Source organism: Bufo gargarizans, chromosome 2, assembly GCF_014858855.1.
Source record: "Bufo gargarizans isolate SCDJY-AF-19 chromosome 2, ASM1485885v1, whole genome shotgun sequence".
Lineage (NCBI taxonomy): Eukaryota > Metazoa > Chordata > Amphibia > Anura > Bufonidae > Bufo > Bufo gargarizans.
The window spans coordinates 305861069-305887950 of NC_058081.1; the positions used below are offsets into that span (position 1 = coordinate 305861069).

At 42.3% G+C, this 26882-nt stretch overlaps 1 protein-coding gene across 1 annotated transcript in view; it reads left to right on the plus strand.

Annotated features, from left to right (window-relative positions):
• Positions 1–26882, plus strand: part of PTPRR (protein tyrosine phosphatase receptor type R) — a 205206-nt gene that overhangs the window by 162559 nt on the left and 15765 nt on the right. Inside the window, exons 9-12 of the mRNA XM_044277148.1 lie at positions 15336–15415; positions 17127–17264; positions 23335–23445; positions 25349–25506. Of these exons, the coding sequence (XP_044133083.1) occupies positions 15336–15415; positions 17127–17264; positions 23335–23445; positions 25349–25506 (487 nt within the window). The remainder of the gene's footprint in view (positions 1–15335; positions 15416–17126; positions 17265–23334; positions 23446–25348; positions 25507–26882) is intronic.

Below are 26882 nucleotides of genomic sequence, written 5' to 3' on the forward strand. Positions count from 1 at the left end.
CTGAATGCGTGAATCAGTGATCTTTGATCACGTGACGGTAGCGCTGGTAGCCGCTTCCGTGTCATGATGCGTTCCAGTGGGAGCATGGCGCCGGGCGGCGATCATGTGACAGATTGGGTGCCGCTTTCATTACTGAAAGCTGGGCATGCGCAGTGTGCATTAGGAAACGCTGAACACATATGTTGGCTGCATGCTGGTTAGTACGCCTTCTAATCCCTTCTACTCAAAATTTTAATCATGCACCTGAGAGTTCACATTTGTGTGGCATTTTAAATTATTATCAATTATGGATTGATTATGTTTATCTGTAAAGGGTATGCATTATTATGAATTGTCTACAAGATAATCATGTTTATCAGATTTTTTTACATGTACACAGTGGAAACGTCGCTAACTAGTGAATAAACGCACATCTTTTGGGAAGTGCCATGGAGCTTTCTTTTTTATTTTTGCTGTTGGTGAATCGCCCTCTCAGCCGCTGGCACACCATATCTACTAAAGTACTGCTGTGCTGCCCATCATACCTTTTTTTTTCATCTAGATAGATAGATAGTTGTCAACTGGTTACCTTTGTTCTATTACCAAGTGAACAGTAGCTGAGCTGTAGAGGCTGCTGCACACTATATGTCCAGTAGAGGTCACAATTTTACAGATTTCTAAATCTTCAGTGTGTGAAGAAATTGTGACATTTTCCCTCTAAAATCATGTAACTCAGGATCCATCTATCTATCTGTGCCCACAGAGGCAGTTGGAGAACCTCCGTACATACTTGCTGTAGACTCTAATCATGTAGGTCGCCCTCCTGCAAAGGAATGAGCAGCTCCAATAGTGTCTGGTGTTCTAATACGAAGGCCATCATTGTAATGTCCTGGAATGCCATGATGCTATTCCATGGTAATCTGCTGTCTTTAAGCCCCATGTATACAACCTTATGTTTTGTGGTCCACAAATCACAGATCCGAAAAATATGGATGCTGTCCATGTTGCATCCGCATTTTTTGTAAACCCATTGACTTCAATGGGTCCGCAGATGACATTTTGCAGAAAAGTATTGGACATGTTGGAGGACATTTATCAATAATGGCGTAATTTGTGACAAAAAATACTAACATTACAAATCAAAAGTGGTGATTTGTTTCACCTCATATCAAAAGGCGCATTCCACTTTTAACATAGTAACATAAGGCTGAAAAAAGACATTTGTCCATCCAGTTCAGTCTGTTATCCTGCAAGTTCATCCAGTGGAAGGCAAAAAAAAAAAAGAACTTAGAAGTTAGAAGCCAATTTTACTCAGAAAAAAAATCCTTCCCGACTCCAATCAGGCAATCAGAATAACTCCCTGGATCAACGACCCCTCTCTAGTAGCTATAGCCTGTAATATTATTACACTCCAGAAATACATCCAGGCCCCTCTTGAATTCCTTTATTGTACTCACCATCACCACCTCAGGCAGAGAGTCTCACTGCTCTTACCGTAAAGAATCCTCTTCTATGTTTGTGTACAAACCTTCTTTCCTCCAGACGCAGAGGATGTCCCCTCATCACCGTCACAGTCCTGGGGATAAATAGATCATGGGAGAGATCTCTGTACTGAACCCTGATATATTTATACATAGTAATTAGATCTCCCCTCAATTGTCTTTTTTCTAAAGTTACTAACCGTAATTTTGATAATCTTTCAGGGTACTGTAGTTGCCCCATTTCAGTTATTACTTTAGTTGTCCTCCTCCTAACCCTCTCCAGCTCTGCTATGTCTGCCTTGTTCACAGGAGCCCAGAATTGTACACAGTACTCTATGTGTGGTCTGACTAGTGATTTGTAAAGTGGTAGGACTATGTTCTCATCACGGTCATCTATGCCTCTTTTCATGCAACCCATTATCTTATTGGCCTTGGCAGCAGCTGCCTGACTCTGGTTTCTACAGCTTAGTTTGCTGTTCACTAAAATTCCTAGATCCTTTTCCATGTCAGTGTTACCCAGTGTTACCATTTAGTATGTACTGGTGACTTGCATTATTCCTTCCCATGTGCATACCCTTACATTTGTCAGTGTTAAACCTCATCTGCCGCTTATTTGCCCAAGCCTCCAATCTATCCAGATCCATCTGTAGCTGTACATTGTCCTCTTCAGTGTTAATCATTTTACATAGTTTAGTGTCATCTGCAAAAATTTTTTTTTTACTGTGCAAGCCTTCTACAAGATCATTAATACATATATTGAAGAGAATAGGGCCCAATACTGACCCCTGAGGTACTCCACTAGTGACAGTGACCCAATCTGAGTGTGTACCATTAATAGGCATTCTCATTTTATATACTAACCTTTTATGCGGTACAGTGTCAAATGCTTTGAAGAAGTCTATATACGGTATACGACATCCATTGATTTGCCGCGATCAAGTCTAGAACTTACCTCCTCATAAAAATTGATTAAATTAGTTTGACATGACCGATCCCTCACATGCTGATGTGGCGTTATTTGCTTATTTTCATTGAGGTACTCCAAGATAGCATCTCTTAAAAAACCTTCAGTATACCCATGATGTTAAACTTACCAGCCTATAGTTTCCGGGCTCTGTTTTTGGATCCTTTATGAATATTGGCACTGCATTTGCTATGCGCCAATCTTGTGGAAGACTCCCTGTCAGTATAAAGTCCTTAAATATCAGAAATAAGGGTCTGGCTATGACATTACTTAATTCTCTTAGGATAAAGAGGTGTATGCCATCTGGTCCGGCGATTTGTATATTTTAATCTTTTTAAGATGCCGTTGTACTTCTTCCTGGGTCAGACAGGGCATTTTTAAAGGGGAATTTACTTTTACATTCTGTATTTCATCTGACTGTTTATTTTCTTTAGTGAATAAAGTGGAGAAAAAAATATTTAATAGCTTTGCTTTCTCCTCATCGCTCTCTGCAACTCCCCCCTCATCACTCTGTAGAGGGCCGACACCTTCAGATTTATACTTTCTACTATTTATATAATTTAAGAACATTTTAGGGTTAGCTTTACTTTCTTTGGCAATTAATCTCTCTATCTAGTTTGGCTCCTTTTATTTGTCTTTTACATATTCTATTTTTTTCCTTATAGTTTTTCAATAGAAAAGCTACCCTCCTGTTTTAGTGATTTAAATGCTTTCTTTTGGTCATTTATTGCTTTCTTTACATTTCTATTTATCCACATTGTTTTTTTATTGTTCCTTAACCTTTTTGTCATGGAACCATGAACCAGACGTACAACAAGAGATAAGTGGAAATAAGAAGGCTTTATTGAAAATCAAGCTGTCAGGCAAAAGTCCAAACGGATGGCTAAACCGAAGCAGGGTCTTGCGAAGCCAGAGGTCAGGAACCAGAAGGGTAGTCAGACGAAGCCTGGATCAGGAACCAGCAGGGTAGTCAGACGAAGCCAGGATCAGGAACCAGAAGCAGCAGCAGTCTTAGAAGCATGTGAACACAGGAGGACCAAGCAAGGAACTGAAGCCACAGACCTCCTATATATATGAGCTAGGCATCCAGCTCCTCCCAGTGGGAAGGAGAAGCCGCAGGGTGGGAGGCTACAAGAAACCCAGAAACCAAGATGGCCGCCAGCACATGTCAAACGAAGGAGAACAGCAAGAATGTAAGACCATGACAGTACCTCCCCCTCAAGGGCCCCTCCTCCGCGGAGTAAAGAACGGTTTCTGAGGGAAGCGTGCGTGGAAGGCTCGGAGCAAGGCAGGAGCATGGACATCTGCGGAGGGAACCCAGGAACGCTCCTCTGGACCATAACCACGCCAATGGACCAAAAACTGCACCCGACCGTGGACCAGGCGTGAGTCCAGGATATTGCTCACCTCATACTCCTCACGATTGCCCACTTGGACCGGACGAGGCCGAGGAACCGAGGAAGTGAAACGATTACACACCAGTGGCTTCAACAGGGAGACATGAAACACGTTGGAGATCCGCATGCCAGTAGGAAGCGCAAGGGCATAGGCTACCGGGTTTATCCTGCGAAGCACTCGGAAGGGACCAACAAAGCAAGGCGCCAGCTTGGGAGTGGGCACTCGAAGGTTGAGGTTGCGGGTGGACAACCATACGCGGTCTCCGACCTGGTAGGAAGGAGCGGGCGCTCGTCTGCGATCAGCCTGGAGTCTCTGGCGCCGCGCAGAGACCTCAAGGGACCTCTGGATCTGTACCCAAGAAGCACGTAGGACGGAAAGGTGATCCTCCACAGCCGGAATCTCCTGGGGAGAGAATACCTCCGGTAACACGGCAGGTTGGAACCCATAATTGGCCATGAAGGGAGACGTCCCAGAGGAAGAGTTCACCGCCGTGTTCCTGGCAAACTCAGCCCAAGGCAGGAGGTCAACCCAATTGTCTTGGTGATCGGAGACATAGCAACGAAGGAATTGCTCCAAGGCCTGATTGGATCGTTCTGCGGCCCCATTGGACTGAGGGTGGTAGGCCGAGGAGAAAGAGAGATGAATCCCCAACTGGGAGCAAAAGGCGCGCCAGAACCTGGACACAAACTGACTCCCCCGATCCGACACAATCTCCTTGGGCAAACCGTGCAACCGGAAGACCTCCCTGGCAAAAATCGTGGCCAACTCTTGTGCAGAGGGTAACTTCTTGAGAGGAACACAGTGGCACATTTTGGAAAACCGATCCACAATCATGAGAATGACCGTATGGCCTCGGGATGCAGGGAGGTCCACAATGAAATCCATCCCCAGGTGTGACCATGGACGCTCCCCGGTGGCTATGGGTTGCAAAAGACCCAACGGAAGGTGCCGAGGGGACTTACTCTGGGCACAAACGGAGCATGCCGCTACATATGCGGCGATGTCGGAACGTAGAGAAGGCCACCAGAACAGACGTGAAACAGCCCAGGGCAGCTGATTCTTTCCAGGATGCCCCGCGGCCTTGGAGTTATGGTAGGTTCGCAACAACCGAGTGCGCAACTCCTCAGGCACAAAACATCTGCCGTTGGGTCTCCCAGAGGGAGCACCAGATTGAGCCGCCAAAATCTGCTCACCCAGGGGAGAGGTCAGGCTGGTGCGAATGGCGGCCAGGATCTGATTCGGAGGTATGACCGAAGTCGGAATCGACTCCTCCCCGGACAGCTCGGAGTACTGCCGTGATAAGGCATCCGCTCTGATGTTCTTGGAACCGGGTAGGTAGGAGACCACGTAATTAAAACGTGACAAGAACAGAGCCCATCTGGCCTGACGTGGTGTCAATCTCTTGGCCTCAGAGAGGTAGGTCAGATTCTTGTGGTCCGTCAGGATGAGAACCGGAACCACCGAGCCCTCGAGCAAGTGCCTCCATTCTTTAAGGGCCTGCACGATGGCCAATAACTCCCTGTCACCAATCTGATAGTTGCACTCCGCGGAAGACAGTTTCCGGGAGTAAAACCCACAAGGAAGCAGAGGACCCTCTGGTGTTCTACGCTGAGACAGAAGGGCGCCTACTCCCGTCTCAGACGCGTCCACCTCGAGGACAAAAGGCAACCCAGGGTTGGGATGCGACAGAATCGGAGCCGACACAAAGGCGGACTTTAGAGCCTCAAAAGCTCGGATGGCCTCGAGCGGCCAGACCTGGGGATTACTGCCCTTCCTGGTCAGATCCGTGAGAGGCTTGGCTAGCATGGAAAAGTCCCTGATGAACTTCCGATAATAATTGGCGAAGCCCAAAAAGCGCTGCAGGGCACGAAGACCACTGGGCTGGGGCCACTGTAAGACAGCCGAAACCTTCTCAGGATCCATGGAGAACCCCTCAGCGGAAATGATGTAACCTAAGAAGGTTACCTGGGATCGGTGAAATTCGCATTTCTCAAGCTTACCGAACAGCTTGTTCTCTCGTAACCGTTGCAACACTCGTCTGACATCCAGAATGTGGGCCTCCATGGATTCAGAATATACCAAGATGTCATCCAAATAGACCACCACACACTGCTGCAACAGGTCACGGAAAACATCGTTGATGAATTCCTGGAAGACTGCGGGCGCATTGCACAACCCAAAGGGCATAACCAAGGATTCATAATGACCGATCCTGGTGTTAAACGCGGTCTTCCACTCATCGCCCGCCTTGATCCTTACCAGGTTATATGCCGCCCTCAGGTCGAGTTTGGTAAAGACCGTGGCCCCTTTGAGGCGATCGAACAGCTCGGAAATCAAGGGTATCGGGTAAGCGTTCTTGATCGTGATGCGATTGAGACCCCTGTAATCGATGCAAGGCCTCAACTCACCGCCCTTCTTTTTCACAAAGAAAAATCCAGCCCCTGCCGGGGACGAGGATTTGCGAATGTGTCCGCGTGAAAGTGCCTCCCTCACGTACTCCTCCATGGCCTCATTCTCCGCTACCGACAGTGGATAGACCTTGCCACGAGGAGGAACGGCACCAGATTGTAACTCTATGGCACAATCGTATGGGCGGTGCGGAGGTAGGGCAACCGCACGCACCTTATCGAATACATCCCGGTACTCCTCGTATTCAGGAGGCAACAGAGAGTCCGAGGAAGTACACAGCAACTTGACAGACCCATGGATGCAACTAGACCCACACTGCGGTGACCACGAGAGGATCTCGGCCGATCTCCAATCGAAAGTCGGATTATGCTTCTGGAGCCAGGGGTACCCCAAGACCACCGAGTAGTGTGGAGACGAAATAACCTGGAGACAGACCGACTCTCTGTGAACGGCACCAATGGCCATCCCCACTGGAAGGGTCTCATGAGTCACGTGTGGTGGCAGAAGGGGTCTGCCGTCTATCGCCTCAAGAGCCAGTGGGGAACCTCGAGGCTGCAGAGGAATGGAATTGGCGGCAGCGAACACACTATCAATGAACAAGCCACCAGCACCAGAGTCCACCAACGCCTGGGTCGTCACCGAGCCCCCGACCCAGGAGAGGACAACAGTAATCAGTGGTTTGTCAACACGGGAAACCGGGGACGAGGAGACTCCACCCAAGATCTGCCCCCGACAGGATCTCAGGTGCGAGCGTTTCCCGGACGGTTCGGGCATGCCAACCGAAAATGCCCACCGAGACCACAGTACATGCATCGGCCCTCGCGTCTCCGGAGTACCCTCTCCCCCTCGGACAGGCGAGCAAACCCCAGCTGCATGGGTTCACCCCCAGACAAGTCATCCCCAGGAGGCGTGGGAGGAGAGGGAGGCACGGGTGGGACAGCAAACGTAGGCGCCAATCTGTTAGAAGACCTCCGCAGGCTCTCCTTAAAGGAAGGTCTCTCCCTGAGTCTGGTGTCAATCAAAATCAGGAAAGAAATAAGAGACTCGAGCTCCACTGGTAGGTCCTTAGCTGCAACCTCATCCTTCAAGACATCCGAGAGACCATGAGAGAAAGCAGCGACCAGAGCCTCATTATTCCAGCCCACCTCTGCTGCCAGGGTACGAAACTCAATGGCGTATTCAGCTACGGATCGTGAACCCTGTCTGATGGACATAAGGAGCTTCGCAGCAGAGGCAGCACGAGCCGGCACATCGAATACCTTCCGAAGAGAAGCAACAAAACCGGAAAACTCGGCAACCACCGGATTGTTGTTCTCCCATAAAGGGCTGGCCCAGGCCAAGGCCTTGTCTGAGAGCAGCGAGATCAAGAAGCCCACCTTTGATCTCTCAGTAGGAAAGGCATGTGGCAGCAACTCGAAATAAATGCCCACCTGGTTAAGGAAACCTCGGCACTGAGTTGGCTCTCCCCCAAAGCACTGTGGAAGGGGGGCAGAACCGGTCATACCCCGAAACACCGCAGGCGCAGCAACAGGTGTCGGGGTAGACTCTGGCGCAACAACCGGAGCGGCAGTAGGAGCGACAACCGACCCATCGGCAACGGAAGCTAAATGAGCCGTGCGTTCAAGCAGGGTTTGCAACGCCACAGCGAACCGACCCAACAGGTGATCCTGCTGATCAAGTCTGGCAACCAGCGTAGGTAGCGAGGATGGCCCTGTACCGTCAGAATTCATGGCTTGGTCCTAATGTCATGGAACCATGAACCAGACGTACAACAAGAGATAAGTGGAAATAAGAAGGCTTTATTGAAAATCAAGCTGTCAGGCAAAAGTCCAAACGGATGGCTAAACCGAAGCAGGGTCTTGCGAAGCCAGAGGTCAGGAACCAGAAGGGTAGTCAGACGAAGCCTGGATCAGGAACCAGCAGGGTAGTCAGACAAAGCCAGGATCAGGAACCAGAAGCAGCAGCAGTCTTAGAAGCATGTGAACACAGGAGGACCAAGCAAGGAACTGAAGCCACAGACCTCCTATATATATGAGCTAGGCATCCAGCTCCTCCCAGTGGGAAGGAGAAGCCGCAGGGTGGGAGGCTACAAGAAACCCAGAAACCAAGATGGCCGCCAGCACATGTCAAACGAAGGAGAACAGCAAGAAGGTAAGACCATGACACTTTTATTCCCATAAGGTATGTACCTCTGACAATTAGATTTTAGGATGCTTTTAAAAATATCCCATTTTGTGGCTGTATTTTTATTTTTGAGGACGAGGACTTTGTCCTAGTTAGTTAGGCCTATGGCCTCTGTTAGTTGGCAAAATTTAGCTTTTTTGAAGTTTGGTATTTTTGTTCCTCCCTGAAGATACACTCCTTTGAATGACAATTGGAAGGTTATTACTTTATGGTCACTATTTCCCAGGTGTCCCCCAACCTGCACATCTGTTGTTCTGTCAGGTCTATTGGTTAATACTAAGTCCAGGATGGCCACACTGGACTTAGTATTAACCAATAGACCTGACAGAACAACAGATGTGCAGGTTGGGGGACACCCGGGAAATAGTGACCATATCAATTGTCATTCAAAGGAGTGTATCTTCAGGGAGGAACAAAAATCTAGTTGGGTCCTGAACCAGTTGGGAAAGGTAATTGTTTTTGGGTATTGCCAAGAACCTGTTTCCTTTATGAGATGTACAGGTTTCAGTTTCCCAGTCTATATCCGGGTAGTTGAAGCCCCCCATAATAACGACCTTATTATGATTTGCCGTCTAGTCTATTTCACTTAGAAGTAGATTTTCCGTGGCCTCTGGTATATTTGGTGGCTTATAGTAAACTCCTATTAGTATTTTATTATTGTTTTTTCCTCCATGTATTTCTACCCATTGTGACTCCACATGTTCATGTCCCTCACTTATATCATCTTAGAGTGTGGGCTTTAAACAGGACTTTACATAAAGGCAAACCCCTCCCCCTCTCCGGTTTCGACGATCCTTTCTAAACAGACTGTAACCCTGTACGATAACTGCCCAATCTTCCCTTCCTATAATGTAATTCTTCTTCCCCCTAGTCCCTAGTTTAAACATTCCTCCAACCTTCTAGCCATCTTCTCCCCAAAAACAGCTGCCCCTTCCCCATTGAGGTGCAGCCCATCCCTACAATAGAGCCTGTAGTTCTCCAGGAACCTAAATCCCTCCTTCCTACACCAGTTCTTGAGCCACTTCTTAACTTCCCTAATCTCCCGCTGCCTTTTCTTGTGTGGCTCGTGGTACCGTTAGTATTTCGGAAAACACTTCCTTTGAGGCCCTTGCCCTAAGCTTGTGACCTAAATCCCTAAAACATTTTTAGGGACACTCCACATACCTCTAACTTTTGTCATTGGTTCCGATATGGACCATGACTGCTGGATCTTCTCCAGCCGCACCCAGTAACCTGTCAACCCGATCCACGATGTATCGAACTCGAGCGCCAGGAAGACAACACACCATTCGAGGATCCCAGTCTTTGTGACAGATCACCCTATCTGTATCCCTAATTATTGACTCTCCCACCACCAGCATCTGTCTGGCCTGCCCTGCTCTCCTGGTCCCCTGCTTACTGGAGCTGACATTCCCCAGACTGGCAGAGGAAGTGTCCGTCTGCAGCAGTGCTCTCCCTGAACTGACATCCCCCTCAACTACCAACCTTGCAAACTTGTTGGTGTGTGTCAGATCAGGGCTAGCCTCCCTGGCACTCTTCCCTCTACCCCACTTTCTAATTGTTACCCAGCTAGCTACCTCACTTTCCTGAGCCTCCATGCTTCTACCCTCCTCCACATCTACCCCATCGAGTGCCTGCTCAGTGAACAGCAAACTCTGTTCCAAATTGCCAACGCTTCTCAGTGTTGAAACTGACCTGGTTAGATACTCGATGTGAGATTCCAAACAGGCAATTTGCTCACATTTTGAACAAATATATGGTAAGTATAAAAGTAAGGCAGAAACACCTACTACTGGTGCTAAAGGAGACAAAATTTATTAAAAACGCTCCTCACTCCTTTCTGGTCAAATAAATACTGGGTATATATAGATAAAAAACAAAAAATAAAATAACAGTGAAATGAAATATACTGGGCACTCACACTATAAGTAGAACCATGTGATTGGAGCGATAAGCCTAATCTTCAATTGATGAGTTTATTAACATGACCATAAGTTGACATATATACGAATAAATATATCCCCACAATTATTAATATACTACTAGGACGACCTAAAAGTTGATAGAATAAATACCTAAAATGGTGGATTATTTAAACCTCAGTGCGACCACAATATAACTTATCCTGCGGCTAAAACCCTTGATCACATTTGGTAATAGAATATGATAACATAAGAGCCATAAAATTGTTGCCAGTATTAACTAGATAAAGGATTGGGATCCGCTGGTTGGGACAAAGTTTCTGAGTCTCTGAAAGTCCACTTTACAATGAGTGTTTAAAGTGGCGTCCTGCTCTTACTCACTGTTCGGTGATTACTTTTGCAGTCTTCCACTGCTGAAGTTCCGGTTCACTGTGTCGGCAAAAAACTTGCTCCCAGGTTTGTCTGCCAACGGTCTGTATGGCTCTGGGCTCCGCTCCGTACCGCTGAAGAGCCGGTGTCCTCCAAGCCTGTAGTTTCCCTGCTTCCACGCTGGATTCTGTCTGCAGTCACGATGCTTGATATTCTCGTGCTGCGATCTTAATTGATCGGCGTTCTTAGTGAGTCAGCGTGCCAGGGCCTCTTTACTTACAGGATACTCCGGTCTTTTACAGCATCAGCCTGGGATGATTATGAAGTATATTCAACACAAGTTCATGTGGGTGGACTGGGGGTCTTGGACCAACATAAGAGCCAATTTTATGGCTCTTATGTTATTATATTCTATTACCAAATGTGATCAAGGGTTTTAGCCGCAGGATAAGTTATATTGTGGTTGCACTGAGGTTTAAATAATCCACCATTTTAGGTATTTATTCTATCAACTTTTAGGTCGTCCTAGTAGTATATTAATAATGGTGGGGATATTTTTATTCGTATATATGTCAACTTATGCTCATGTTAATAGACTCATCAATTGAAGATTAGGCTTATCGCTCCAATCACATGGTTCTACTTATAGTGTGAGTGCCCAGTATATTTCATTTCACTGTTAATTCTCTTAAAGGAGGGGCGAATCCTTTTTACTGTGAGCACCTCCTTCTGTGGATTCATCCACTCCTGTGCGTCTCATAATTGTATCTTTACAAAATAAAATAAAATAAGTATATGATAAAAACATGGATAACGAAATCCCCCCCAAAGACAAAAAAGGCAAAGGCTTATTAATACACAATGGAGCACTTTCTATATTAGTTACAGTGCTGCCCATAATTATTGATACCCCAGGGAAATTTTGACTTTTATTCAACCAGCAAGTAATTTTTTGACGGGAAATGACATAGGTGTCTCCCAAAAGATAATAAGACGATGTACAAGAGGCATTATTGTGGGGAAAAAAACATTTCTCAGCTTTTATTTGCATTTGAGCAAAAAGTGTCCAGTCCAAAATTATTCATACCCTTCTCAATAATCAATAGAAAAGCCTTTATTGGCTGATACAGCAATCAAACGCTCCCTATAATTGCAGACCAGCTTTTTGCATGTCTCCACAGGTATTTTTGCCCATTCATCTTTAGCAATGAGCTCCAAATCTTTCAGGTTGGAGGCTCTTCTTGCCATCACCCTGATCTTTAGCTCCCTCCACAGATTCCCAATTGGATTCAAGTCTGGACTCCGGCTGGGCCACTCCAAAACGTTAATGTGAATGGGCACATATACTTTATATATATATATCACTATTTGGGCAGGTCAAGCAATAGAATCCTTCTTGCTTAACATATACATATAGTGTAAATGCTGTACTGTACATACATCCCCTATTAATCCAAAGGTATATCGAAGTTTACTATAGTTTGTTCTGTGGTTATAATATAGATGTAGTCACTTATCAAGATGTAATCAAAGTCCATATATATTAATCCTTTAGTATATGTTCATATTATTAATCCAACAGAAAATATGTGAGGGAATATGATATCCAATATATCTGTGAGAAAGTATGACATTCAGCAGGATCGATGTAGATGAAGACACATTGCACAATAAGTATTCAGTGCTAAAATAACGTTCAAGGCAGTGTTATTCAATATAATAGTTCCACTTAGTGGTTCAGTTACCTGCCTTTGGGCATCATTCCTGAGGACAAATAATATTTGCCTCATATGAGGCTCTTACCTCACTCCTATATTTAGTCTCTCCTTGTCTGGGGCAGACGCCAGGGAGCCGTATATGCTGCGGCACTCGTTCCTGTATCTCCGTGCGCTGTTTGAAGCAGTCACGTGACCAAACCACGTGATCCCAAAGGAGGTCAGGTGATTAAAGTTCTGTGCTCAAACCTCAGTGCACAGAGGTTGAGCTGTAGATATGAAGCGCTGTTATCTTCCGATACCTTTTACTTCGCTTGGTCCGGACCAGAAGCTCTTTAGTTAGATAAAACAAAATAACGCCAGACGTGTTTCGGAGCCTTTTGCTCCTTCATCAGTGGCTTAGAACCTGTGTCATTTCCAGTTCCCTTTTGTAGGGTTCAATGTGGATCAGTTCTAAAAAGGGGAATCAGAATCTTCAGAGTTAGATATAAATCCTGAACTGGATTTTGCCATCACATGGAATAATATCCCTTTGTTGGCACGTAGTGCTTCCAATATCACCTATGTAGATCTAGTGTCCTAATTGTGAAGTTGTTCTAGAAAAGAATGATGCGTTTTTGTTGCATCATTGTTGCGCTTTTTCGTTTTATGTTCATAGGGTTTCCGTTCCTTACATATTCTTGTGAAATAAATCCTTCATTAACATTTTTATCCACAAATAAACATACTACCACTAAAATATACACATAAAAAATGTGAATAAAACTAAAAATGAAGATGAAATAAAAATGACATAAAACTGACATATTAAATCCTCCCATATGGTCTTGAGAAAGCAGATCTGGAAGAACCCCACTGTGAGCCACCTCATCCAATATTTCCTTGAACAAAGATATGCACCCTCAAACGGCTGTTCCAGGACTGTATACATTAGACAAAATGTGCACTGGACTGAGCTGTTAATAATGGAACACATACTAAATGGGGATTACGCAAGTAAAAAGAAAAAATACAATACAGTGCAGTGATAAGCAACTGACTTAGTGTAGTACCCTGCTAAAGTCCCTGAATCTCAAGTCACGTAATCTAAAGTCACACAAAACAAACACACACTTGAAATCAAACACGCGAACGCTCACAAACTCGCGTTGTTTGCCTGCTTTTATAAGTGCAGTTCCCAAACAGCTTCAGACCAGACTGCTTTTTCCCTCTGTATTCAAAATGTGACTTTTTCAAATATAAACTTCATTATCAGCCAGTTTCTCTTGAAAATGCCCCCTGGTCCCCCGTCCTTGGCACGCCACTGAATGGTAGCGGTCATTTCCCATGGCCCTGCTGCCACCATCCCCCACTTATCTCTGGGACCGGTGGTGGTGCATCCCTGGGGCGCCCCAGGAACAGTGGGCCCCAGCACTTGTCTGGGTATGCTGGTGCTGATACCGGCCTTGCTCCCATGACTGTGATGTCACGGTTGAGGGGAGAAAGCATTGGGAGGTTAGCGGAGGAGCAGACGGGGAAGGGCGTGGGTTTAGGCACTTTGAAAAAGAAATCCCACCCAGTTGGGCACTTAGAACCCTTTTTCATAGGAATAAAAGTGCTTTTCCTGGACATTGAATATAGAAACATAGAATGTGTCGGCAGATAAGAACCATTTGGCCCATCTAGTCTGCCCAATATATCTGAATCCTATGAATAGCCCCGGCCCTATCTTATATGAAGGATGGCCTTATGCCTATCCCATGCATGCTTAAACTCCTTCACTGTATTTGCAGCTACCACTTCTGCAGGAAGGCTATTCCATGCATCCACTACCCTCGAAGTAAAGTAATACTTCCTTATATTACTTTTAAATCTTTGCCCCTCTAATTTAAAACTGTGTCCTCTTGTGGTAGTTTTTCTTCTTTTAAATATGCTCTCCTCCTTTACCGAGTTGATTCCCTTTATGTATTTAAAAGTTTCTATCATATCCCCTCGGTCTCTTCTTTCTTCCAAGCTATACATATTAAGGTCTTTTAATATACAGCCAGATACCATAAAGGTATGGTTATAATGCTTTTACAATATTCGGATGGCCATTGCTGGTAGTTATATTGGTGAAATTTACATGACAGACTCCCTTTAAGGGGACAACAAGCATCAAACTCTCTTGGGATGGTGGAATGGAATAACATGAAATTGATCAGTAGTAATAAGCGGCAGGGGTCATATTAGAATTCGTGATATTTTGCCAATATTTTGTAGAATATCAGTGGAATATTTGCAAATTCGAATATTCATTATATTCTACATTCTTTTTTTTCATGAAAAATCGGCAAGGTAATGATAGCGTAATATGCGAATATTATGCGATCAATACAGGTGTGGGTCAAAAACGAATATATAGCACTATAGAAGGAGGAATCATGACTTCAGATGGAAAAAATTGACGAATATTCTAAAAAACTAATGTATAGCACTTTATTGAATATTCTAAAATATGAATATATAACACTATATTGAATACAGTGCTATATATTAGTTTTTTAGAATATTCGTCATTTTTTTCCATCTGAAGTCATGATTCCTCCCTGCTTAAGTGGGCCAATGACTCTTTGGCCCACAAGCAAGAAGCAGGGGGGAATCATGTGTTTAGATGGAAAAAAATGACAAATATTCGATATAACGAATGTATAGCACTATATTCGAAATATTCGCAAATTCTTGAATTTGCCATATTTGAGATAAAAATTAGCTTTTTGAATATTCGTGCTCAACATTATTGATCAGCAAGGAACCCCATTTTCACCATACACGACTACATATAATCCTACGATATATGGTACCTAATGTTCTACGTATAAACTGAAGTATAGCAAGCACTGGCATATTTGATCATGTGTCCTGTTCTGTTTCTTTAATATTCCGGTTTCTTTAGATCAAGTAAGCAGAGTGTGTTTAAAACCAAAGAACCCAAAAGATGCATTGAGCACCTATATAAATGCTAATTATATCAAGGTGAGTATGATGTGTTCATCTTTTACATTAAATGTAACATTCATATTGTGAACATTCACTGCCATGTTTCAGCAATGCCACATATGCATGGCTTTCTTAATTAAGGTTTGTCTGTGGTTTAATACAAATTCCCCTCACCTGGAGACTTCATTTATATAGTGCAATCTGACTTATAGCATCATGGGTACTGGCCAGAGTTTTTATTTCTTTTCTCAAGAGACCCATCAAATCTCTTAGGGCTGTATCACACGAGTGGATGCCGTGCGTGACATCCGCTCCGTGAAAGAGTGCCAAGACCCGATGCAGACTGCAGAGGCACGGAGCATTAACATGACTAATAATGCTCCGTGACAACTGTGATTTTGTAGTAAAGAGATCACAGAGAGGCACGGAGCATTATCAGTCATGTTACTGCCCCGTGCCTCTGCAGTCTGCAGCGGGTCTTGGCTGTCATTCACGGAGCGGTTGTCACGTACGGCATCCGCTTGTGTGAAACAGCCCTTACAATGAGGGCTAATTGCTGATACAGTAACAGTCTCAGTGTCCACCAGCATTTGGCCTTCATACTGAGTCAGCTGATCCTGTTGTGCAATTGTTTTGGACCCCAAATGATCTTCTGTACGTTAAATTGCAAGGACATGACCCCGGGAAAGTACATTCCCCCTAAGCTGCCAGCTTGAAATAAATCTAGCAGAGCCATAGGAGCAATGAATGTAGAGATCTCTGGATCCATGTGAGGCACAGGGCTGGTTCTTAGTTTGTTAGAAAGAGGTGGTTAGATACTATATGATATTGGATTTTCTTTTTTTTTTACATTAATCATGGGATAATCCCTTTAATTTAGTCACATCTGCCATTGTCCCATGTCATTGTCCTTCACGTCACTATCATACTGTATGTCCTATTATCTAGATCACATATTGACTTTAAAGGGTATGTGTTGCTCTGGAAAACCAGGTACGTCCTTGCCTTTCACAAACATCCTATTGATTTAAATAAGAATAGTTAAAATCAATAGTAATGCTGTAGTGCTCCAATAACAGATTTAAAGGGAACCTGTCACCGGGATTTTGCATATAGAGCTGAGGACATGGGTTGCTAGATGGCCGCTAGCACATCTGCAATACCCAGTCCCCATAGCTCTGTGTGCTTTTATTGTGTCAAAAAAACTATTTTATATATATGCAAATTAACCTGAGATGAGTCCTGTATGTGAGACGAGTCAGGGACAGGACTCATCTCAGGTTAATTTGCATATGTATCAAATCTGGTTTTTTTACACAATAAAAGCACACAGAGCTATGGGGACTGGGTATTGCGGATGTGCTAGCGGCCATCTAGCAACCCATGTCCTCATCTCTATACCCCAAATCCCGGTGACAGGTTCCCTTTAATAGCAGTTTTTTGTGTGCAGCTTGCTCTGTAGCTGTGAGACATATATGCAGCCTGCTCACTCCTTTTTTTACCCAAGACCATTTTTTATGATATGTTCATAGCATGAATTTTTTTTGCACAGTCGCCCAACAAATATATCATAGGGTAAAAAATGTTGCATCACTAGATGGTTGAGGAAAGTGGAGCTTTCATACATTCTGTGTGTAGGATAGACATAATGAAATTCCCACTCACTAAATCCACTCTGTATGTCTATAAATGATGGCATAATGTATACACTTATTATATTAACTAATAATTTCCTTATCTATGGCAGGGCTATGGTGGTAAAGAGAGGAGGTTCATTGCTACTCAAGGACCAATGATTAACACAGTCAATGACTTCTGGCAGATGGTTTGGCAAGAAGATGTCCCTGTTATCGTTATGATCACCAAGCTCAAGGAAAAAAATGAGGTATTGATTTAAAATATACAATTATCTAGAAACATATTTGCACTTGTGAAATGAGATTCATAATGAGGAAAATGCAATGGATGAGCTCATTCACCCTCCAATAGCATAAAACATGGACAGACAAGACTGGCTTCCGGGCAGTGAGAGATCAACAGAAGAAAGGACACTGACACAATTTTATTTTATTTTTAAGTTATAGTTATATAATAAACATGGACATAAAGTCCAAACTTTTAGCTTTCATTTTAGGGGATCCACATTAAAATTGGATGAAGAGTTTAGGAGTTTCAGCTCCTTTACATGTGGCACCCTGTTTTTAACCCCTTAAGGACTCAGCCCTATTTCACCTTGAGGACTGACCAGTGTCACTTTAAGTGCTGATAACTTTAAAACTCTTTGACTTATCCAGACTATTCTGAGATTGTTTTTTCGTTACATATTGTACTTCATGACACTGGTAAAATAAAGTAAAAAAAAAAAAAAATTATTTATAAAAAAATACAAAACTTACCAAAAATTTGTAAAAAATTGCAAATTTCCAAGTTTCAATTTCTCTACTTCTATAATACATAGTAATACCTCCAAAAATAGTTATTAATTTACATTCCCAATATGTCTACTTCATGTTTGGATCATTTTGGGAATGATATTTTATTTTTTGGGGATGTTACAAGGCTTAGAAGTTTAGAAGCAAATCTTGAAATTTTTTAGAAATTTTTAAAAACCCAATTTTTAGGGACCAGTTCAGGTTGGAAGTCACTTTGCGAGGCTTACATAATAGAAACCACCTGAAAATGACCCCATTCTATAAACTACACCCCTCAAGGTATTAAAAACTGATTTTACAAACTTTGTTAACCCTTTAGGTGTTTCACAAGAATTCATGGAAAATAGAGATACAATTTTAAAATTTAACTTTTTGGGCAGATTTTCCATTTTAATATTTTTTTTCCAGTTACAAAGCAAGGGTTAACAGCCAAACTAAACTCAATATTTATGGCCCTGATTCTGTAGTTTACAGATACACCCCATATGTGGTCGTAAACCTCTGTACGGGCACACGGCAGGGCGCAGAAGGAAAGGAATGCCATACGGTTTTTGGAAGGCAGGTTTTGCTGGACTGTTTTTTTTGACACCATGTCCCATTTGAAGCCCCCTGATGCACCCTCAGAAACTCCATAAAAGTGACTCCACCTAAGAAACTACACCCTTCAAGGTATTCAAAACTGATTTTAAAAATGTCGTTAACCCTTTAGGTGTTCCACAAGAATTAATGGAAAATAGAGATACAATTTCAAAATTTCACTTTTTTGCCAGATTTTCCATTTTAATATTTTTTTTACTTTTACAAAGCTTGGTTATGGTTTTTGGAAGGCAGATTTTGCTGGACTGTTTTTTTTGACACCATGTCCCATTTGAAGCCCCCCTGATGCACATCTAGAGTAAAAACTCCAAAAAAGTGGCCCCATTTTAGAAATTACAGGATAGGGTGGCATTATTGTTGGTACTAGTTTAGGGTACATATAATTTTTGGTTGCTTTATATTACACTTTTTGTGAGGCAAGATAACAAGAAATAGCTGTTTTGGCACCGTTTTTATTATTTATTATTTACAACATTCATCTGACAGGTTAGATCATGTGATATTTTTATAGACCAGGTTGTCACGGATGCGGTGATACCTAATATGTATACTTGTTTTACACAATGATTTCATTTTTGAAGCAAAAAAAATCATGTTTTAGTGTTTCCATAGTCTGAGAGCCATAATTTTTTCAGTTTTTGTGCGATTACCTTGGGTAGGGTGTGATTTTTGCAGGATGAGATGACGGTTTTATTGGCACTATTTTGGGGTGCATATGACTTTTTGATCGCTTGCTATTACACTTTTTGTGATGTAAGGTGACAAAATATGGTTTATTTTGCACAGTTTTTATTTTTGACCTGTAATGGACCCTAATTTTATGGACCTGTAATGCTCCCTAATTTTAAAATAATGCATTTGTCTTTGGCACCTTTGTTCTGTCTAGTTGAATGTTATAAATTCTGATCTCTGTTCATTACATTATAGTCCTTAGATACTGTGAATCCTCTGAATGTCACCTTCCCCTCAACTATTTTACTTCATTTATTGATTATTCTACTGGTTATTGCCAGTACCTGTTTTCACGTATTTTATTACATATCCAAAAATACTCAAGCTCAACCTCACATTGGTTATTTTATGCTGGTTATTTTTAGCTAGGCTGAAAATGCCCCCGTTTATAGCTGAAGGGTTTCTCTGAGAATTAAAATAAAATAACTGAAAAAACTTAAATATTACTTTATTATAAATATATTCCCAAATACCTCTCGTTAGTTATAATGGCTTGTTTTGCCTAGAGAACACAAGGAGTTCATGAGGAGACATGAAGTACAGAGAAGATGGAAAGGACAGATTGTGGTAATGTGAGGCTGTGGTAATGGAGCCTGAATAACAAGTGCTGCTGGCCATTAGTCACATCCCCACCCGTGGTATGTTGCCAAATAGTATAATGTTATCTACAAGCTCTATTAAAGTGTGACTGGTATGTTGTAAACTGCAAAGTCTACACAGTCTTATCTTCCTTTAAATATAATGGACCTAAATACCCTCCTCTCTGTACCTCACCTGTCTCCTCATGAACTCCATTCCTACAGAGACATTCAGCTGAAGATCATATTAAACTGTATTCAGGATCATAATTCCTGACAAGTGGGAGAGGAGGATGAGGCAGCTCTTTACCTCAGTGTTCTGAAGTAACTTGTCCTGCTGTGTGACTAGGACAGGTTTTTATGTGTACTAATAGGACGACGGCCTTGTTATGTCTCCTAATGATTGCTCCCCAGACAAAACAATTGATAACTAATGAAAGGTATTTGGAGATATATTTGTAATAAAACAATATTTAAGTATTTTCAGTAATTTTATTTTGTTAATTCCCAGAGAACTCCTTTAACTGTCTTATTACAATGACCATGGCTTGGAATGAACTATTAACCCTTAAAGGACCCTGAGATTTTCCATATTAGCGTTTTTGTTTTTCACTCCCCGCCTTCCCAAAGTCCTAATTTTTTTATGTTTCCATTCACATAGCTTTATGAGGGCTTATTTTTGGCGGGACAAGTTGTACTTTCTACTTTTCTTGTTGTACTCTACTTTTTTTCCCATTTACGGGAGGCATACCATGTAGTCGGAAGCGGAAAAAAAATTCCAAATGGGGTAGAATTAGGAAAACAATTCTGACAAAGGTTTTTATTTATTTATTTTTTACATTGTACACTATGCGGTAAAATTGACCTGTTATCTTCATTCTCCAGGTCAGTACGGTTACAATACCACGCATGTATACTTTTTCTTGCGTTTTAATACTGGAAAAAACAACAACTTTTTTTGTAGTTATGTGTATAGGGCTGTGTTAGGGCTCATTTGGGGCGATCTGTACTTATTTGAAGTGTGTGCAACTTTTTAAACGCTTTTTATAAAAAAAGTTATTGGGGAGTTGAAGTGACAAAAAATGGTGAATTGGCTGTTTTTATTTTTTTCCCGTTTGCTGTATGCCATTAATATTGTTACATTTTAATTGCATGGGCATTTTCGCATGCAGCAATGTCCATGATGTTAATTTTTTTATTGGTTAAGTATTTTTATTTTAGGAAAGGGGGGTGATTTTAACTTTTTTTATTTATTTTTTTAAATATTTGTTAAACCTTTTTTTTTAAGTCACCCTGGGTGACTATAACTGGCAATTATTAGATTGCCAATTAGGTTCATTGATGGCTTTATAGCTGAACACTTCATTTTAAATATAACAATACAATGCTGCCACCTAGTGGCCTGTATTGGTATATTCCTCTAATAGACTCTGAAGCCTGCTTGAGGCTTCGGTCTATTAGAGCAATGTAACAGGTTCCCCGATCTCAGCCAGGGAACGCTGTTATCAGGGCGGAAGCGAGCGGCTTCCTCTTTCGGACTGCTCTGATGCCGTGGTCACATTTGACCACGGCATCTGAAGGGGAAAATGTCTGATAGCATACATGTGCTGCAGGGCTCTGCTATTTAAAAAAGCAGAAACCAAGCGGCTATAGCTGGACGTGTTTAAAGACCAGACTTCCGGAGGTCCTCAAGAGGTTAAAATTGTAATTGGGTTCATGTGATATTAACAAGTTGAAACAATACATTAGATTAAATTGTAGTATTACTAACTAGCTGATATTGTTTTATGTTACTTCATGGGGTAAAAGTCAGAAATTCTCAATTATACAAAGGGCAATTGGTATTTATTTGGGGAGATGGTGGTGTTCACCAAGGTTCCAGTACATAGAAGCAAGACAAAAAGCAGCAGAGCAAGACTCAGATCAACATACTGTTGCCAGCAATTGCAGGATGCTTGGCATACACATTAAAATCTGATAAACCTGCCATTTCCAGCCAGTTTCTGATTACTTTTATGTTCGCCAAAAATGGCTTCATAGAGGAGCTGCAACATTGCTCATGAAACACAAGTGCTACTTCCTTCCTAAATATTATCTTTAGCTATTACTTGGTGGTACCGGATTTCCAGATCCAACCTGCACATTACAATTTACTCATCTAATATAATCTAATAATCCAACCGTTTTTAAATAACGATAAGAAAGGATAATGTAGTAAGGGTAGGTTCAAACCTCCATTTTACTGTTCCTGGTCTATTCCAAGAACAGCCTGCCAGAGTTCACCGGATCCATCCTAACAAGATACTGCCATTCACCACCAGACCCCTTTGACTCTAATGGGATTCAGCATGGATCCGGCCACTTTCGGCCAGGCAAACGGTACATGCAGGAGATGTTACAGACATAAGAATAGATGCTCCAGAATTGTTAGTACATGGGGAATGCCTGGAGCTCTGAAAACAGGCATGTCAGGAGCGGTGAGAGGTTCTCCTTAACATGCATGGCTGCATTGTAAAGGGCCTTGTTGTAAGCCGGGCATGTCCAAACTGCGGCCCTCCAGCTGTTGCAAAACTACAACTCCCAGCATGCCTGGATAGCTTACAGCTATTAGGGCATGCTGGGAGTTGTAGTTTTGCAACAGCTGGAGGGCCGCAGTTTGGACATGCCTGTTAAGCAAAGAGACTATTTTATCTAGAAAAACATAATTTTTGTAATGACACCCGCCTTCCGCGCCTGGTTTAGTAAGCGGAGCGGTGCGAGTAGAATTGTATTTTTAGCCCTTTGTTTTCCCATGTTTATAATTTCCCTCTGATTCCCAGGGAGGAGTGGAGGCTGCAGATCAGATAATGTGACAATGTGAACATTTCCACAATGGGTGGCTGCTGAACTTTGTAATGTTTTTCTTTCCCCTGATCATCTTATAAGGGAGCTTGTCACCATATTTCAGGCAGTGATTTAGCTGAGCCCATGTGTGTGACAAGCTCCAGTGATTCTTGTAGAAAAGCTGAACAGGTCAGTAGGACAGATTCATAGGCTCATGTCTGATTTCTGTGCATGTAGATGTTGTGCTACACAATCGTCACTTGTCAGGAAAAATACCTGACTTCACTTGTAATTCAATAGTGTCTCCATCCTTGGAGGATAATGTGTAAGGTTAGTGCTCCAGCAAATCAGCAATAAGCTTTGTGCGTAGGAACAGATACTCTTATAATAATTTACTTTCTATGTGATTTATATATATATATATATATACTGTACTGTACATGTCGTGGAGAGGTCCCATGGGCTTCTGTAGGAAAGGCACAGTCATACTCTATTTAATCGGTCCAAGAGGGGTTGCATGTACAGAATCAAAGTGTATGAAACCGTATGTCACCATCAAAAGTGTATGGTTTTACAAATTAAAACGAAAACCTGATCTGGACAAGGCCAACGTCTATTAAACTACAGAACTCAGTACGTAATGGTTGATTTTCTAGCTATCCTTCTCACTCTGTTGGGTTCATATTTTATCGTATTGTATCTTATTGACATATGTATATGCCATAGAAAATTATGCAAAAATATAATAATAACTAACGACAGTATATATTTATGTGACTCTTCTTTTCCACAGAAATGTGTCCTTTACTGGCCAGAGAAGAGAGGAATCTACGGAAATGTTGAGGTACTTGTCAACAGTGTCAACGAACATGAGTACTATACGACTCGGAGTCTGACAATAAAGGTAACATTAAAAGGGGTCATAATAGGCTGTTGTTTGATTGTGGAATTGTCTGGAACGCTGGTTCAACGCTCTGTTCACACTGCTGCTGGGGTCCATTCCATCAAGTTGCCTATGTTTTGAAAGCAAGAATAGAGTGGTCTGCAGCGCAATTCTCGCCTTGATGTATGCAATCATGAGTCAATAGGATCTGTCAGGATTGCCATCAAAATGGCTCCAACACAGTTATCTATGTTAAATAAACAGAAATCAATCATGTATCTGCTTGGCAATATATACAGATGTAGCAGGGTTAACACGCAAACGCTTAACTCAAATTTCTTAACTCATCCCGTTATCTTGAAACAAAAGCCATTGAAAAGCAATTGAAGGTGTTTGCTTAACGGATTTAGTTTAGATAACACGTCTCATAAAGCATGAGTGTTAACTCTACTACATCTGTATATATATTATCTAGTATTATTGTGTATAACTATAACATATACATACATTGAGATATTATTGCACGCACATATTACTGTATATATACATATATTGTATATACATATAAATATATATAATATACTCCAATTATCACTAGCTACTGACAAGATGAATTTTAGTATGCCAATTCTTTGTTGTCCCATGAGATAACTGGCCCACAGGGGTATAGGTGGGGCCCTGAGCAAGGGGGGCCCTTAGGGCTGTTTCACACGAGTGAGTCCATTGCGGGAATCACGCTCCGCGTGTAAGTGTGATCCTCCGTTCTGGACTTTCGGCATTATCATGATTTATAATGCTATGTGCCTCTGCTTGACCTTATTGCTACAGAATCATACTGACAGCTTTAGGTCACTATGATTCTGTGGAAAAAAGGCCATGCAGAGACACATAGCATTATAAATCATTATAATGCCGAAAGTCCAGAACGGAGGATCACACTTACACACGGAGCGCGATTCCCGCAATGGACCCGCTCGTGTGAAACAGCCCTTAGTCTTCCATCCCCTGCACAAGTGGCCCATTACACAGTAGACTTACTGTAGTACATATAGATAGGCAGTATACAGCCTATCTTCAACCTATGATCATATAAAAAATTGGGTAGATTAATAAAAAAAACATCCAGTTTGTTATTATAGACCCAATCTGGTGCTTGGCCAGCCAGTAGTATCCTCTATTCCCAGAGACATGCCTTCTCAGGATGCTGCAGTGATCTCCATAATCAATCATCTGGCAGCATCTTGCTGTTGTGTGCTGCTATGTGAGCAGGTAATATTTAAATGTATCCGGTTCCGTGGCCCCGCAAAAAAAAAAATAGAACATGTCCTATTCTTGTCCGCGCTTTGCGGACAAGAATAGGCAGTAATATGTAAAGGCTGTCCATGCCATTCCGCAAATTGCCGAACGCGCACGGACGCCATCCGTGTTTTGCGGATCCGCGATTTGCGGACCACAAAACACACCACGCCTAAAAAGCAATTCTAAATTAAAGAGGGCTACAAAAACTCACCCATTATGTTAGAGACATATAGTTATTAAGTTCAAAGTGCAGCTACTTTATCAAATGGATGGTATACTGTGTGTTTTCCCAACTGTGACCCAAGATGGATGCTAGCGAATACAGTGGCTAGATAGAGCTAGTATAGTCATATGTTCAGCTCTTTGCTCTTGCAGGTAGGTTACCCGTGTCTGTTCTCATCAGAATGTTGCTGTGAATTCCACTACAAACTTGTTCACATTCCCTCACACCTGCAAGTAGGGGTGTGTTATGGCCTAGCATCGGGCCATGGAAAAGGATCCTTGCAATTTATCATTGATCGTTGATCTATTCCGATTAGGCTGTGATTCTCAAGGTAACCGTTTTAGAGATTATCACATGGCTTCAGTGCTATCTGGTATACATAACTGTATTTTTTTTTTCCAGCAAGGAAGCCAGTCACGCATCGTGAAACATTACTGGTACACGTCCTGGCCTGACCACAAGACTCCAGACAGTGCTCAGCCTCTGCTTCAACTCATGCTGGATGTGGAGCAAGACAGTGATGCATTCACAGGCAGGGGTCCAGTGGCAGTACACTGCAGGTGATGTCCTATATCAATCCTATACATAAATCTGGCAATCTCCTGTTTGTCTCTTTCCAAGCATATACATGCACGCAGTTTCTGGTTTTAGACAAAATGTGGCCCTGGGCAAAATCAAAAGTGGGGCCCCAAATCTTGTAATAATGTACTAACAACACAGTTACATTCTGTTTAATCTGGCCCTCCCTCACAGATTTACATCCCTTCAAAACTCCTCACACAGATCTGCACCCTCACGGCCCCAGAATGCGCCACATGCCCCCTCCCCTCACAGCAATGAGTTCCCCTCACTCACGGCATCTAAGAGGGTTAAAAACTGGAAGCGCGGGATTCCTCTTCAGGCACGCTTTTCCCCAGCAGAGATTGGGGAAGCCTGTACTAGGCTTCTAGGCTCATTGTTAGTATATCCCAGTTTAGGCCACTAGATGGCAGCACTGAACTGTGATATAGTGGTTTCTATACAAACTAATGGAGCAATTTACATCTGATGATTGTAAGTTGTGGTCCACTTAACAAAAAGTAAAAAATAAAATAAAAAAAGTTTTGCAAATATAAAAAAAACTTACAAATTAAAATCACCCCCATTCCCCAAAATAAAAAGAGACAAAAAAATTGCATTATGGGCATCGCCGCATGTGAAAACACCCATACTATGTAAATATTTTAAAAAGTTAGCCCATATGGTGAATGGCGTAACAGAATTTTTTTTAAAAAGGCCAATTCACGTTTTTTTACATCACTTTATCTCCCAAGAATTTTTTTATAAAAAGTGATCAAGTCATACACACCCCAAAATGGTATTGTCAAAAATGACAGATCGTCCTTCAAAAAATTAGCCTCCATACATCTCTGTAGACATAACTATAAAAAAGTTCAGAATCAGATCAGAATATCACGATGAAAAGAAAAAATATAATGTTAAGAAGTGAGTCCTGTGTATTTAAGTTTTATTTAGACTCCATTTTTAAAATATTTCTGTGGGGATTTTAACTCACAACCATTTACATTAAAGTTAAGAACCATAACCACTGGGCTATAGAGCTCAATGCTAATTCTTTGCTATAAAACCTCATAGAAGTTTCTCTTTTATTAAAAACCTCATAGAAGTATTTCTTGTATGATACAAGAGAAACTTCTATGAGTTTTTTCAGTCATGACTTGGCACTGAGCTCTATGGCCCAGTGTCTTCAATGTAGATGGTTGTGAGTTCAAATCCCTACAGAAATATTTCAAAAATAAAGTCTGGCTGTGGCCATGCTTGGGAATACCCCTTTCACCTTACTAGGGGCCTGGGCAATTGCCCAGTTTGTGGGCCCTGCATGCATATAAGGAAAGTGCCTATGAAGAAAGAGGAGGTGGGACTTACAGACCACACT